General features: G+C 41.1%; 1 protein-coding gene across 1 annotated transcript in view; it reads left to right on the top strand.

The window, feature by feature from the left end:
* The window catches only part of TECRL (trans-2,3-enoyl-CoA reductase like), a 60278-nt gene that overhangs the window by 40521 nt on the left and 4005 nt on the right, over nucleotides 1–15752 (top strand). The window contains exons 5-9 of the mRNA XM_040556066.1: nucleotides 6090–6205; nucleotides 8490–8595; nucleotides 10318–10390; nucleotides 11785–11828; nucleotides 15488–15545. Coding sequence (XP_040412000.1) covers nucleotides 6090–6205; nucleotides 8490–8595; nucleotides 10318–10390; nucleotides 11785–11828; nucleotides 15488–15545 — 397 coding nt within the window. The remainder of the gene's footprint in view (nucleotides 1–6089; nucleotides 6206–8489; nucleotides 8596–10317; nucleotides 10391–11784; nucleotides 11829–15487; nucleotides 15546–15752) is intronic.

Raw genomic sequence — 15752 nt, 5'->3', positions numbered from 1 at the left:
TAATACCCTGGAGTTTTTACTGCTTAAAGTCCAAAGTGAAGGTAGAGAGACTTCAATAAGCATAAACAGAGCAAGCTGGTTTATTTTTTTTTCAGTTATACACACCTTGAACCAATTCTGCTACTCAAGGAGCAAAGGGATACTCAGTGTATGGTGCTGATAAGTATAGACCCTGTCCTGGGTGCATGCAGAAAAACAAGGGACATTGACAATTTGTCAATCTTTACACATATTTGTGTGAAGCTTTAGGCCTTCTAAAATGTAGAAGTCTGGCAAAATTATTGTGGATGGAGAAGTTTGGTCCAACCTTACACTGTGGGTAAAGTGAACACAAAGAGGAGAGTGACCCAGACTTTTTAAAGTGAGGTTCTTTGCTCACCTTGTGTGGTGACCTTGACTGAATGTATCTCCTGTTCCAGTTCTGTGGCAAGAAAATGACAGTATTTCCCTCCTTTACAAAGTGCTTTGAGGCTTCGAGATGAAAAGCGCTGTGGAAGAGCTGGGTGAGGTTATTAGTAATAGCCAGGTGTTTAAAAGCACCATTTCATTTAGGTGTTTACATAGCAGATGATGGATACACATTTTCAGGCAGATTATAGAGCAGATCTCAAAACGCTGTTGAAGCCTTGTAAAGACTTGGCAGAAAGTTTGAATTCATACTGGTCTGTGGTTACAAACAGAACTTGAGTGCCTCACTGAGTATATATAGGTACAAATATACATAACATGCATGTATACATGTGTTTAAAAAGAGCATTTGTTAGCTTCCATTTTAAGGAAGAAACGTGCAAAGCCACATGCTCTCAGGGAAGAATTTTGTGCGGAGTATTAAGCAGTCTTGTGCCCTGCTGGATGTTTCAGACAGACTTAGGAGAAGACGTGATTTCCCCTGCCTCTTGCCCCAGAGGAAGCACAGGCCTGGCTCAGGAAGAAGCAGCATCTATCACTGTTCACTCCCCAGCTCCTAAGTCAGCTGCAATTTGCCTGTAAAACCCTACAACAAATCCATCCTGTATCTGATATTTGCAGTAAATACTGCAGTGCAGCCTTAAATACTCCTAAATACTGAGTCACTGTAAAATCTGCCTGGACAAGGAGAGTTTCAGGTGCCTCTGTTTGCACCATTCAGATCCTGTAGAATGGGTCGTCCAGTTCCATGAAAACTGGATGAAAAATCATTGAATTTTCAAGAAGCCCTTAAGAATTTTACTACCTGATGCAAAACTGCTGCTGTCGAGGATTTCTGCAGACAGGAAAATACAACACTTTTTAAAAGGTGAAGATTTAAAGATGCTGCTAAAACGATGTCATTATCATCCCCAGGTAACTATACGACCTTTAATGAGGTACCAGAGCACATGAAGTAGAAATTAGTCCAGAAATAATAAAGTTCTTTAATGATCATTAGCTCAAGCATACTTTGGGCTGGGATTGTAAAAAGAGTCTAAGAGAGTTTAGATGTTAAGTTTATTCAGCTGCCTGTTTCTTGTGGGTTTCTCAGAAATCCCAGCTGCTGTGTGTACACTCTCCTATGGTAATGGCCTGTCTGGTATCAGGAGATCCTCCTCCTAATGTGGCACGTACTGTCTCAGTCTGACCCTGGCTCAGACCTGCATCTAATGCCTTTGTCTCACATTTATCAGAGAAACTTGGCTCCGTCTGTTAGATAATTTATATCCTGCAGCTGTTTTTCCATCAAAGTTACCCAGGACACACGTGAACTCTTTTTTTGTATCTCCTGCTGTGCTCAGAGCTTCAGGCAGCGTCCCCAAGTCCTTGTCCTGGCTGCAGGTATTGCCCTTACATCACAGCCAACGCTTCCCCTGCTTGAACCCAGACATCCCATTGGCAGTGGGAGAGAAACCATTGCAACCAGCACTGATCAGCTGGGAAACTGCCCCTACATGGCATGGAAAGAGCTGCGGGAAGGGATCAGCGTGGACAAGGCTGTACGGCCTTTCCTCAGCTCCACTCTGCAGCTTGTCATAAATGAGATAATGCGAGACTATGCCAAAAGGGAACATGATACGAGCTTGGGTGCGTCGTATGGTATTACAAAAAGGGCATGTTGTAAACATTACAGAGAGGAATTAGCTGATGCCCTCATGTGAAGATTGCTAATCTGTGGGCTGTTCATTTATAAAGGTTCTCCTGGACTTTTTTCAGGCTCCTTCCAGTCCATCCCCTCTATTTATAGCTTCCTTTTGCCCTTTTCTGCCTTTTCCCAAGCAGTACCCACAGTCCTATGAACTCACATCAGAAATCCTTCCATCGCCTGCAGTGGTCCTGTTGGGATGGTGTCAGGCACTGTGCCAGCTGCCCCTACCAGCCAGGAAATTCACCTTGCATTCCCTCTGCGTTACAGAGAACAAAACACTTCAAACACCTCCTTTCACCTCTGCTGCATTCAGCTCTCCCTAAATAGATCCTTTGCCTCATCAGGTCTGGGATTATAATTCTTGACCTGGCTGTTACTTAGTTTAGCTAGGTGTTACTGGCATAATAACCTGAACAAAGGATTAAAAAAAAAATTAAATTAAATTAAAAAAAAAGAGGCCTTTGAAAACTCTAGGGAAGCAGGTACCATCCTGCTTATACAGGATGAGATACTTTGCTGTCTGGAAATGAGTTATTTTGTATTGCTTTCCCAGTTCTCTCATCAACTCTAGGAGACAAGCAGGCTGGAGGCTCCTGTTAGCTTTCTTTCACCATATTTCAATTGTTTATTAATAGATGCTTCCAGTTTAGGTATTACTGAATCAGGTTCCCAAGGTCCTGAAAACTAAGGTGGTTACGAAATTTGGGTTCAGCACCCTGTATGGAGCTCATGCCTGGGAGAGTCTTGATTCAAGAACAGCACTTTATCTGTGCCACTGAGAATAAGAGGCAACTAGAGTATGTAAAGCCAGACACTTGAAAAGAGAGAAGGAAGATAAGAGAAACGGACACTGTGCATGGTATGAAATATGAAATACAGAGTGTGCAGATGTGGGGAAAAAAAAGGCCAGTCTCCTGTTCTATTTCTTCAGGGGGTTAATGATGAATTAAATTCTGTTGAGCTATGTAATAGAGATGTAATGCTCCGCCAGGAAAAGATCTTTGTGTTTATTATGGACTACCATATCTGGCTGCACCAAATATATCAAAATAATCTAGGCAGGCCCATGAGATGATAAAGAAAAAGTAATTTTCTTCCGAATATTGGCTGTTTTGGCAATTTCTGCAGAGCATACTTGCTGTATGTCTTAAATCATCCTTTTTTTGTCTTTTTTTTTTTTTTTTTTTCCAGAAACCACAAGTTACAATGTTACCATTTTCTTCTTTTTATTGTTTAAAATTTAATATTTTTTTCAGGATTTGTCAGCAAAAACTAGTATCTTAGTAATTTTGCAGGGTTTTGAGCATCTCTGAGAATAATAGCTTGACTGATCCTTAATGTACAACTAACAACATGCAAGCCCAGTTATGAAAATACTAGGTAGGCTTAGTTTCATCTATTTATTGAAAATCAATAGAAAAAGAATAGAACTTGTCTTTGTTTGCCTTTGGTTAGAACTGATTGCAATTTTGTGTTAATTTAAGACCACTTTCCCTTCCACCTGTTTGAACTTGGGGGCTTTGTAGCAGAGTTTCTCTGGAACTCACTTCTCACTTCTGGTGAATTTACAATCACTAGGGCAGAGAAGGAGAGCAGAAGTTGCAGCATGGGAGATGGAACAGAGGGAAACAGACCAAAACTCACCCAAAGTGTCAAAAAGAAAATACTCCACTGCAGAAAACTGAAACTCATCTTCTAAAATTGAGCGCTACCAATCTTAGCTACACGCCAGCAACGTGATGCAGTCATGACAAAGGCAAATACAGTCCTGCCTACTAGACAATACCTACTTTGATTGCAAATCTCAGCGTGCATGCCTCTGCACGGGTGATTAGTGCTTTGTGTGAGATGTGACGGGCACACAGACGAGGCAGGATGCTGTCTCTGGCCTGCAAAGCACCTCGAGCATGCTGATGCTGCTCAGCTCCACAAAACTCCAGCCTGGGACCTGCTGTTGGTGCTGTCAGCATGGCAGCTGCTTCTCTGGGTTGCTTGAGGGGAGGCCCTACATCCCCCTTCCTATATCAAAATCACCTTATCCGGCCACCTGGATTCAGCTGCCTGTAGCTTTGGCTGGATTTATTTATTTATTTTTAATAAATGCTGAAGCTCTCCTCTTCCTTTCAGCACCTGAAATCAGACAGGGGGTGAGGAGGGGACACTTGGGGCAATGACAAGTAACCACAACCTGGTGCTAAGTCCTGCCAGTCTTTTCCTGGCAGCTTTGTTGTGTGCTCATGCTAAGCAGACAATGAAAGCTGGCAGCTATGGGCATATTTTGTGGTGCATCCCATGGCTGAGGGAAAAAGCTACACTGAAGCAAGCAGTTCACTGACCTGTCCAGAGCATATTATCTATACATCTCTTTCCTGTACTATCATTGCCTATATTTAATGCACTAGGTTCTAATGGCAGAGGCAGTTTCTTGGTGTTTGCAGAATGCCTAGCACAATAAGCTCACAAACTGTCAGGAATAGACCAGTACAACTGTTACTGACACAAAAATCTGATAATTCTGTGGCTGTGGTGTGTTCCACAGCAATGTGGGTTCTCAGACACTCCTTGCTCACATGTTTCCATGCACACAGACATGTTACTGCTCTTGGGCTCATGCAGAATCTAAATTCCATTTTTTCCACAAAAGTCGTGGTGTCATATGGAAAAAAGAATGTGACATTTCTCCTCTAAACAACACTCAAGTTTTTTACTTTTGGAGACAGTCTTGCTATTAAAGGCTGATATTTCTGAAGCTTCCCCCTGCAGTAGGGGAAAAGAAATGGTACTAGGGGTCTCAAAGCAAGGAAACCTACGTGTAGAGTATTTGTGCTGGAAAAACTTTCTGTTTCAAAGCTCTTCTGAAGAGAGGTAAGAGGAACAGCTGAGGGTCAGAGTGCGGGCCAAATACTGTTTTTGAGAAAGGTAGTCTAAATTCAGTGTTGCTTCCTTAAGCCATGGGTACTTACCTGTTACAATTAATTCTACAGCAGTGCAAATGGCCACCTTAAAGCCAAACAGCCCATTAGTTAAAAACCTTAAGCAATACTATGCACTTGAGTTGTGATTTACCAGTTACTGGCCCTCATAAACATGTAGGACTGTACTTTTTATACTGCTATTTCATTACAGCAGAGACGGATGATCAAATCCAGACCTCACGTCATCCTAATCATGCTTTACTTCCTCTAGCTTTTTTAGCTTAACGATGTGCCATGACAAAAGGCGATAGGACTGTAGCAAACCAAAGCCAAAACATAAACCTTAAAGTGGTCCCCCTTCCCTCCCCTGCTTCTTCTCTCCTCTCAGCTTTGGAGGCTACCTGAGGTTGCAGAGGAGAGATGAAATCATTGCTTTCTGTTCTACAGACTGACTTTACTTGTCCAGTTTGCCCACTATAGGATGCTTCTAGGGATGCCTGCATAGGGGAATCCCTTTTCAACAGCAAACAGAGGCTCAGAACACTGTATACCAGGCAGGCTGGCCCTGCTCTTCTACCCACTGCCAAATTTCAAGCCATGATCCCTCCCTTCCAGATGACTCTGTTAGCAACCAGGATTCGAAGCTATGTTTCCTTCTGTTGTGCTTGGTTGGCTTTAGACCAGTGCATTGCATAATTGCAAAAAACACTGGCACAATGCAAGCTGCCTTCAGCTTTTGGGCATTCGTTTTAAACGGTATTTAGATTCAAAATAGGGATCTTATGGCACAGTCAGAAGTATAAAGAGGAGATAACTGTGATTTTGACCATCTTTCACAAAACCTTCATGATTGGGTTAATGTTCTGCACAGAAACCTTTCTCATTTGCTAGATGGATTTTACTCCATTGCTAAAGAGACAGCAGAAAAACACCTATATGTCATTTAAGTTCTCAAAATGAAGCTAAAATGACATTTGAAGGATGAATGGGTGTTGTGGATGGGGTTATTCTTTTTCTCATGCCTTTATTGGCACCATTTCCCACTCTGATTCAGCTATTTTCTTTTTCATTTCTAGTTTTTTCTAACAGAGTACACCGGGCCTCTTCTAATATATCTGCTCTTTTACATTCGCCTCTCAACTATTTATGATCAAGTGGAAAGTACGAAGAACTTCCGCCACCCAGTGGTTCAGTAAGTGACACTTGTGTGAGCTGTGTCCTCGAGGACAGGGAGCCAGAGGGGTGGTGGCTGGCTTTCCAGGGCAGGGTCCTGGAAACTGGTCCCAAAGTCAGTGTTCAGAATTTCGGATGGTTCCCGTCGATAGCAAATTGGAGTTTTAGCAGAACTCGTAAGCCTGGCTGAAAATACAATTCCAGTTGCATCACTGCACCTGCTCACAATGCAGTATTTGCCCCAAATTGTTTGCATTCTAGACACGCAGCCTGAACAGAAGGTAAAATAATGAACGTGGGGTAGTAACCCAAAGTCAGGCTTGACAGAGAGGAGAGGACAAGACTTCAGGTGTCCCACTCTCTTCAGGTGTCTCTTCACAGTGCCTTCCCACTCACACGATGGGGAGCGTCAGCCCTCCTGCCAGCTCTCACCTAGGTACTCACCTTAGTTTTGAAACTAAGCTCTTCAAAGAGTAATCGTTCTCCAAGGCCATGTGCTACATATTTGAATTCTGAGAGTTTTAAGAAATGAAATTTAAGCAACAAACAAAAGTAAGAGCTTAGCCACTTCTATGGAAGAGTGAAAAGCACATGTTGTATCTAGCTCTACAGAAAAAAAAAGACAGAGGAGCTCACACAGAAGCACAAAGCTGACAATTTTGCTTCTCTCCATCACTTTAAGAGTACCACTAACAAGAAAAACAAAACACCTCAGCTATGATACAATAGTTGCTGACCACAAAGAAATGAAGCCTGGTTAGTCTGTTAGAACTGAAGAGCGTACCAAAAAGAAACGAAGAGATGACAGCTGACCAAGATAACTTTTTAGGACCTCTGACAGTCCGTGCCATTCCCGAGCCTTTTGCAAGACTCTTGAAGAAACAAAGCAGATCTGGTTATGTGAGTGATCAAGAACTGCTGCAGATGAGAAAGTGGCAAGCAGCAAAATGCTGTAACTGCCTCGGAGGCTCCTGGCTTTGCTGCCACCAGCCGTGACCCTTCCACAGGATGGTGGTTTGTGCACCAGGCTGGGAATTTTTCACATTTAAGGAACGTATCTTCAGTCTGATTGTCCCCATTCTGGGGGTGTTAGTGGAGAGACATTAAGGGAGTTAGTGGAGCTGGGAACGAGAACACAGAATAGATGAATTCAAATCCGGAGTTGCAAGACGCTTGCCTTCCTTCTTTTGCTCACACACTTAAAAGGAGAGAGTTTTTGGAGGCACAGAAAAGTCAGAAATACTTTTACCTTCTTTTAAATGGGTAAGGGGTGTGTGGACTCCTTCCAGTGACTGCTCCTTAATGGGTTCATCATCAGCCAAATCGGTTATAAAATTTCCAACAAAGCTGGAAGTTTGCTCTAGCCTTTGGTTAAGTTGTTAATCATTTGAAATTTTCTTAGTTCAAATCTCTCTGGTTTAATTACTTTGAAATTGTTTAATCTTTGACTCTGGCTACCATACAAGATGCATAAGAGAAGTATTTGAGATTTCACGTGCTGAAAGCCACTTTTCATTTATGCCTTGTAATTGGTTTGCAGTGAGGCAGGCTCTGGTAGCATGGTAAATGTAACCAAGATAAAATGCCACCAGGAATCACTCTTGACATTTGTTTTTGAAACTCAATCTCTATGAGCCGCAACTCATTTTCTGAAGCAAATCAGCAGTGCCTGTTATTGTTTCATAATCTTCCTCAAAAGAGAATCAGTATAATAATTCCTGCAACAATTACCTCATTTCTTTGTAACGGGGAACAAAAAAGCCATCAGAATGGATTAACTTTGCAACAAAATTTCATTTTGTGTCCACAAGGAAATGAAATACAAACTACCTCCATGTAGATACTGGAGTTGGCAAAGGACAAGGAAACCATTCAGAAGCAATTCAGAATGTTTTTAAATGTCAGCCACGTCCTACAGGAGCATTAAGGTAGCCTTAAAACATGGGAGACGTCTTTTGGAAAAGCACGGCAGACGTCTGCTTGTATACACAGCTGTCCTGTTTTAATGTCCTGTCAGGGCTGTGTATCACACTCAGAGCTTTAGGAGCTCTTTTTGATTCAAGGCTAGTAAAAATAAGCTGCTTCCCTACAACATGAAAGCAACTTTGTATAACACTGAAAATGATTCTATTAATCTTTGGTTCCAGATGCTTCAATTAAGACAAAATCTTAAATCCCACAGTTTCACTGTGACTCTGCAGTTTTGGAATATTAGTCCTTATTCTTTTTGTGACATTAAACTGTTAAGTAATAAAAATCAATCTTTTGCTTACCTTCATTTCCTTTTTTTTCCCCCCCTCCAGCTTGGCCTGCTTCTGCCATTGTTTACACTACATCAGACATCTTCTGGAGACGTTATTTGTTCACAAGTTTTCTGGAGGGCACACTCCTCTGAAAAATATGATAAAGGTGACTGTGCTTATTATTTTGGCAAGAGAGAATATCCTCATGTTGAAGCAGTCCTTGGAAGAAGATAGGAAAATAAAAAATAATTTATTTTCTAGCTCCAGCGATTACGATTAGTCAAAATATAAATATGAGAAAAATCTCAGGGTCATATCCCCAAGGACATGAATTGAAATCAATGTCCATTTTAGCTCCTGCATGTCAGTGTCCACTTTGACTCATCCACCCAAGGGGCTGATCGTCATGTCCAGGATATTTTTCAGACTGAATGCTATTTTATTATGAGATGTGCTGCTGCAATAACTAGCAATGCTGACAGAAATCACAGTCCACTTTCTTGGTGCAATATGAATGCAGTGCAAGAGACAGCTGTTGCATTAGGAAGTTAAAAACTAATTACAAGTACAAGTATAAATATATATATATATTTCTCATTCTGTAGATGGAAGCCTTGGTAAGGAAGATACATAAAGTCTTCTGTCTCCCAAAAGCCTTCCAAATTTCAGCCATGTGTTATTATAAGCTCTCCTTCCTTTCATTTCACTTACTGAAACTCAGTCATTTTGCATCGCCCCACTCCCCGTCCCTGAAGAGCCTCTCTTGCAAAGTTTTGCAAGACATTTAACATTTTTGTGAAGAAGATAAACATACATTCAGGATATCTCCATTCCAGAGTCAGAAAGGAGCTAAGAAGATATGCACAACTAGAGATGCTGTGTTACAATACACGTTTTTGAAAAATGAAGAGGAATATAAGCTACAGCACCTATATGGCTTAGGAGCCAGAGTGCCATTTCTAAAGTGATCCATGCATGTGGGAGTTAAAGACCCGCAGTTACTGTTGTCCCCTCACATCTGTGGCACATGCACCAGAATTTCATTGCATAGAAAGATTGAGAAGAGAAAGTCTGACTTGCTGCCCTACTTTGGGATGGGACTGTAGCCAGTGCCAGCACACTACCTGAGAAGGTATAAAGTGTGGGACCTTTAACTTTGACACATAGAAAGGCTTTATCCAGCCTCCATGGTCATTTCAGTTGGCTGGCTGGTGAGTTTGGGCTTTTTCCTTGTACGGAGGATGGGAGCAGTGACCCTTAAGAAGGGCAGGAACACAATGAAATTATCTCTGCTTGAGCTTTTCCAAGCCCATGGCTTTGGTCACCGAGCAAAGGTAGCTGGGGTGCTGGCTTTTCACAAATGGATGGAACCGGGCTGAATCTATGGTGGTAGCAGTACATAGCTCAAAGGCACCGAGGGCCTTTTTTCACCAAGTTTAAACCAGGCCTATTTGGATGTGTCCTTTATTATCTCAGCAGCTTTAGCGTTCTGTTTGGCTAGCTCTATCTTGCCTGGAAATACTGAATTTAAGGTATTGTCACAGCTCAACTGTTTTAACCAGCCCCAGGCTTTTAATAGTTCAACTCAGAGAAATGTGCCCTTCAGTGCTGGAATCAAATAATAAGAAGAAAACAAATGTCAGTCCCTACAACAGGAATGAAAAACATTCAACAATGAAAAATCTGCACTGTGCATCCTTTTTTACTTACTTATTTATTTTTAGTGGTTTCATAACATCTTAAAAGGTCTATATTCTGTAACTCACAAAGCCACTGCAAAGTCTTTGAGTAGTCATCTGGGTTTTGCACTTATGAGAATTTATAGTTGCAGTTCATACTTGCTTTGCATCCTTTCCAACAAAAAAAAAGTATCTTTTGTCCATACCAGGGCTGCGCCTTTTACTGGGGATTCACTTCTTGGATCGCATACTACATCAACCATCCGCGATATACGCCACCATGTATGTATAAGTAGAGTGCAAAATTAACCTTTGTTTTACGTAGTTTTTGGTGTGCAACCTTAAGTCCCCCAAAATCAGTAGATGTTTTGGCCCTCACATCAGATGATATGACTAACCTGGACAGAGACTGGCTTTTGCTCCCTGTCAGAAGGAAGGTTGGTGTGCAGGTGACACTCCTCTTGGGTCACGGATAGTTAATGTGCAATGCAGTAATGCTGCAAACAAGGTTGAAACCTTCTGAGACACCATTTTTATCAGTCTGGACCATTCCATCAATAGGCACAGCTTCTTTATTTATAGAGAAAACTCTTTGCTCAAGATGCAGCTTGAAGCCAGAAGCTGTGTTTATTCCTTTAACTTCTAATTGCCTGCCACTGCCTTAAAATGACAATTATATAATGGGTCAACGCTGGAGATCACCAGCCCTCTGGCACAGTTAGCTGGATAGAGTTATTTTGGATGTAGGAGAAGGTGACCTCCACAGCCACATCTGAAGATGGTTATTTTGGCGACAGGTAAGGAAAGGCGAGCAGATAGTTACAGAAGGGAATGCAGGAGTGGTAAATTAGACCAGGCTGACAAAGGGCCCATGAAGAACATCTGCTTAGCAGCTACATACTCAGCTGTTGACATGTGCTGCCCATTCTGGGCAGGAGCTTTAGCATATGCCCTTGGCAAACAGATCCATGCACCAGCCAGAGAAAAAAAACGTTCGCAAAAGTAAAGGCTGGATGAGGCTTGGTCAGTGAAGTGAGGGATGTACATATGGCTTATGGCCCTCAGCCATGACCATGGTTTACAGGAAAACTGTAACTTTGGAGATGAACATGGTACTGCCCTAGAGTGGTCTAGGGATGACAGCAAAAAGGAGATGGCAGGTGAAGGGCAGGTAAAAATTGCGAAGGATAAATACACCTCTTGCATGGTGAGACTGTGAAGCAGATACAGTAAAGCCTCACTACTCAAAAAAATAATGGTTAGCTTATGTCTTGGGTTCTCTGCTCAAGGAGATAGAAGGGCCTGTGGATAAAACAGAAGGATAAAGGTGTAACTGCCAGCCTGGTTCTCCCACTGATGTTCACTTCGTCCCTCCCCTTGCCTTTCCAAGGATTATAACCACCAACTGTTTTGACAAAGTACTTGGATGAGTGAAGCTGACAAATGATAGGAAAAGTTAGGTGAAAACCACCTTGAGATCAGTAGTGAAAAGACTGGCATTTCTAGAGTGCCTTTGCTATTTGCATTGTCTTCATATTGCGTGATAATATCCACTCCTTCTTGCAGAGCCTGTCAGGAAAGAAGTATTTCTGCTCCTCAGCACTAGATTAATTTCACCCATAGCAAACCATATGCATACTGTAAAATGCAATTTATCATTTCATTCTATTTTCTAGCATTTGGCCATAGACAAGTGTCTCTTGCTGCCCTTGGTTTTCTGGTAAGTACAAAAAAATATATATATATTAATGATTGTGCAATAGGAACAACTCATGATTTAGCAAAATGCAGTAATGCTGCTATGCGTGTGTGTATATATGTCCACTCTCCCAGTCCTGTGTCATTTGACTGGATTTAGTGATAATCTACCAAGGTTTCTGGGCCAGGAAGTCTCCTCGTATTACTTGCCTATACAGAGCTTAATGTAATGCACTGCATCTGAGAGCTGTGAGAACTACATCAGGATTATTACTACTCACAACTGTGCAAAACAATAATATTTACACAGACTGGAACTCAAAAGGTTCTAAGACAGAGGAACTTTACACTAAGTAGACTTTCCAACTCTGTACCCTGAATAATTTAGCCTCGGCAGATATTAAAAACAATTAAAAATCCCTGTCAAAATGGGTGAAGCCAAGGGAAGCACAGGTGATGAAGGATTTTTGGTGGCATTTGTTTTTCAGACTGCTTGACTTTGTCTTTGTGTAGATAGAGTGAGATATACCACTCTTGGTGTTTGGATAGCCTTCCATTGTGGGCTGCTATGGCAGGCAGAAATAATGGGTGAGAGCGTTTTGGTCTCATCTGAAAACAGAGCGATGCCATGGACAGTTGGGGTGGCTTTTAAAGGCGATGTCTTTTTGGGAAGTCTTTGTAAGAAACAATTCACCTGGATCATTCTAAGGATGTATTTCAAGCAGGCTATTCAACACAGGTAGAAAAAAAAAAGCCTCCTGAGAGATTTAAAACTTTGCAAACTAGATGGAGAGTCAAAATAGTCTTTGCTGGGAAGAGAGGAAAATGCATAGTTGTACCCACAGGTGACTGCTAAACTTGATGTTTCAATGAACATAACTATATACGAGGACAGAGGCTCAGTAAGATAAGAAATTCTGACATGAAAATGTGTATTCTCTTCCATCCTCTGTTGGCATTGCAGTTGGAAATGCTGAGTATTAACTTACCCAAGCAAGCATGGGTAACTGAAGCAGCCAGCCTCTTTGAAAATCAGTTGCAGATCAATTTCCAGAAATACAACAGTAAGAGAAGAAAGTAATATATCTTGTCCTTCAGACAAACACTATTCTGAAAAGCACTCAAACAGCTCCTGTGCGAAATTTAAATGCTTCCGTAAATCAGAACCCTTAAAGATCACAGTTTTGGCAGTGCTCATCTCTGGGGTTGGCCATGCAGTCCTCAGCTTTTCCTGCCCAAATAAGGCACAGCAAAGACATGCAAAATCCTCATACGAAGAGGCTTACTTCATGAGGCTGTGCAGCTGGAAGCAACAGTCCCATAGTGTGGTGCCAGGAGGCTGTGGTGGGCAGTGGTGCACCCAGAGCCTGACTGCGCCCTTTCGAAGCTCAGGGATTACTTGAAACCAAGCAAACTAGTTGCCAGCAAAACTAGCCCTTGACAAGATCTCTGCAAAGGAGCAGACACCCTTTTTAAATGAAACATCCTTGTGACATGCTCTGCTCTAACTTTTATGGCAAAGGATGCCATCAAGGCAAGCCAAGAGTCCTGTTGAGGATGTTTGCTGCACAATACAGCCGTCCTCTTGAGCTCCGCATCAGAAGATCTGCGGTCTGAATTCCTACAGCTCTTTAGAGGAATTCATACCCAAGGAAACTCAAAACTTTTCTCTTTCAGACCTCGTGCTGGCAGATTCTCTGACAACTTAAAACAGCAACATACAAAAGAAAATGATTTGAAGCTGTTTTCACAAGATTCTTAAACATATGAATAAAATATTTGTAAGACTTATTTTTTCTCTAAGACTTGTCTTTAGTACATATCCTGATTTAAGTGTATGCAACCATAGCTGCTGTAAACAACAGTACAGAGTAATTTGAAGAGTGTCACCAGGCCCTTCTGAAAGATTTTCCTATTTAGAGAAATTGCTCAAAGCTGTGCAGGGATGGTTATCTTACAGGGTACACGTGGAATGCAAAGAGGAGAAACAGGATGTAGGCTTCAACAGTTCAGCCTCATAAAGATGCTAAGGCTTCTGTCTGCACTTCTCCACTGCCCCACTTTTTATATTTCTGAGACACTAAAGACTGGCTTACGTTTAGCAGTACTTCTCAATTTAGAGCATTACCAGCCACATTTCTAAAGAGTGACATAAGAGCTACTTACTAGCTGAATGCAGCTGCAGAGCCAAAGGTAAGCCAAAGAGAATCCCAGCAGAAATGCCCTTTCCCTGCTTTAACTTACAATCGATTATGGAATTACTACGTGTTATCTATAGTGTATAAATCTGTTTTTCTCCACAGTGATATAGGTAGCACACCTTTCAATCTGTACAGTGTTTCACAAAAACACTTTAAACTTTTAACCTTTTTTTTTTTTTTTGAAGCAATTGTAAACAGAAACAATCATGTTCCTAGTTTGTAATCAGAAGTACCTAAATTAAATGTACTTCTAATGCTGTGGCTAAAATTACAGCTCCTGATATAATGTTTTATAGTAGAACTTCCTTTTCTGCCTATTTAATGTTTCACATCTGGTGTTTATGATAGATGACAGCTAGGTAGTTGTAATTTAAAAAATAAAAGGACTGCAGGATTTGACCCATGACTACCTATCCATGCAGAATAACAGCTTTGCTAGTAGGAAAACTGATTTCAACTTTCCTAACAAAAAACATAGATATCTCTCTGCCAAAAAGGGGAAAATTCTTCAGCAATGCTATCTGCAATGTTCTTTCAGATAATGGCACATTTCAATACAAAACGAACTTATGTATTTCTTTCAGTTAGCTTTCATTGAAGTTTGTTATGGCTGCCTTTTTCATAATTGGCTTAAAAAATCATATTTCACTTGTTTTCTGTATTAATTTTGTGACTTTACACTTTTAACGTCTCTAGGTTTTAGCAGTCTTCCTCATTATTCTAATTCCTTGATTTTTGCCAGCTTAAAAAAATTAAGTGATAAACAATACACGAAAACATTACTTTTTAACACTGCATTTTTTCAGTGTGAGAGAAGAAATCAGTCTTCAAACCCAGAACTGAATAAAAAAGTTCAGTCCAAGACTGAAATGTGTACTAGCATTTTGTTTTTCTTCATAAAACAAGGGAAAAATGAAAAATACAAAATGAGGTTGTTCTACTGATAGGTTTTCTTTTCCAGGCAAACCTGAAGCCACCTTGTTCTACATGCTATGTAATCAAACAGGGAGACCTGGTGCCTCTTCTAAAGATTTTAACCATCTAAATATTAAATATCAAGTGTGAGAATTTGGTTAGGCTGGAAATGGCATAAGCAGAGAGTAGCAGAACAAGGAATAATGTTGGCTCCCTTTACTTTTAAATTCCTGATTATTATCCATTAAATGAATTTTTTCAGAGTGGTTCAGAGAACCATTATGTGTTTATTCAGCCAGTTTTTTCTTCCTCCATGATTTACCTAACTACTGGTTTCCAGACTCTCACCCCAGGTTCTGCCCATGGCACTCCCTCACTGGGCACTTGTGTGTTGGACAAAGGGCACAGCATGCATTTCCCATAGTGTGGCTGTGGAAGTCCTTCCAGAGTATATTTTGGAGACAGAGACAAAGCTGTAGGGGAGAGGGGGGGACTCTGGTTATGCACTGTAATGCAGCTAGCATTTTAGGCATACAACTGAAAAGATGTTTTTAATGTCTTGCAGATGTGTGAAGCTGGAAATCACTTTATCAACGTAGCGTTAGCTCACCAAAATCACTCAGGTCTGTTTCATATTTGTCTATTTAAGACTGAAGTGTGCTTAACCTATCCATCTTCTGCTGGTATATAATAATTTATGTATCTATGAGCATGGAATAAAGAAAGATTAAGTAGGTACCTTGCCATCGGTATGATGTGCTCAAAATAAATGTGGTGACAAGGAAATATTAACAACACTTGTTGTTGTTCTAAAACTTGTAGCAAATTTA

Source organism: Cygnus olor, chromosome 4, assembly GCF_009769625.2.
Source record: "Cygnus olor isolate bCygOlo1 chromosome 4, bCygOlo1.pri.v2, whole genome shotgun sequence".
NCBI lineage: Eukaryota > Metazoa > Chordata > Aves > Anseriformes > Anatidae > Cygnus > Cygnus olor.
The sequence above is the reverse complement of the archived record's forward strand: the minus strand, read 5'-3'. Positions and strand labels throughout refer to the sequence as shown.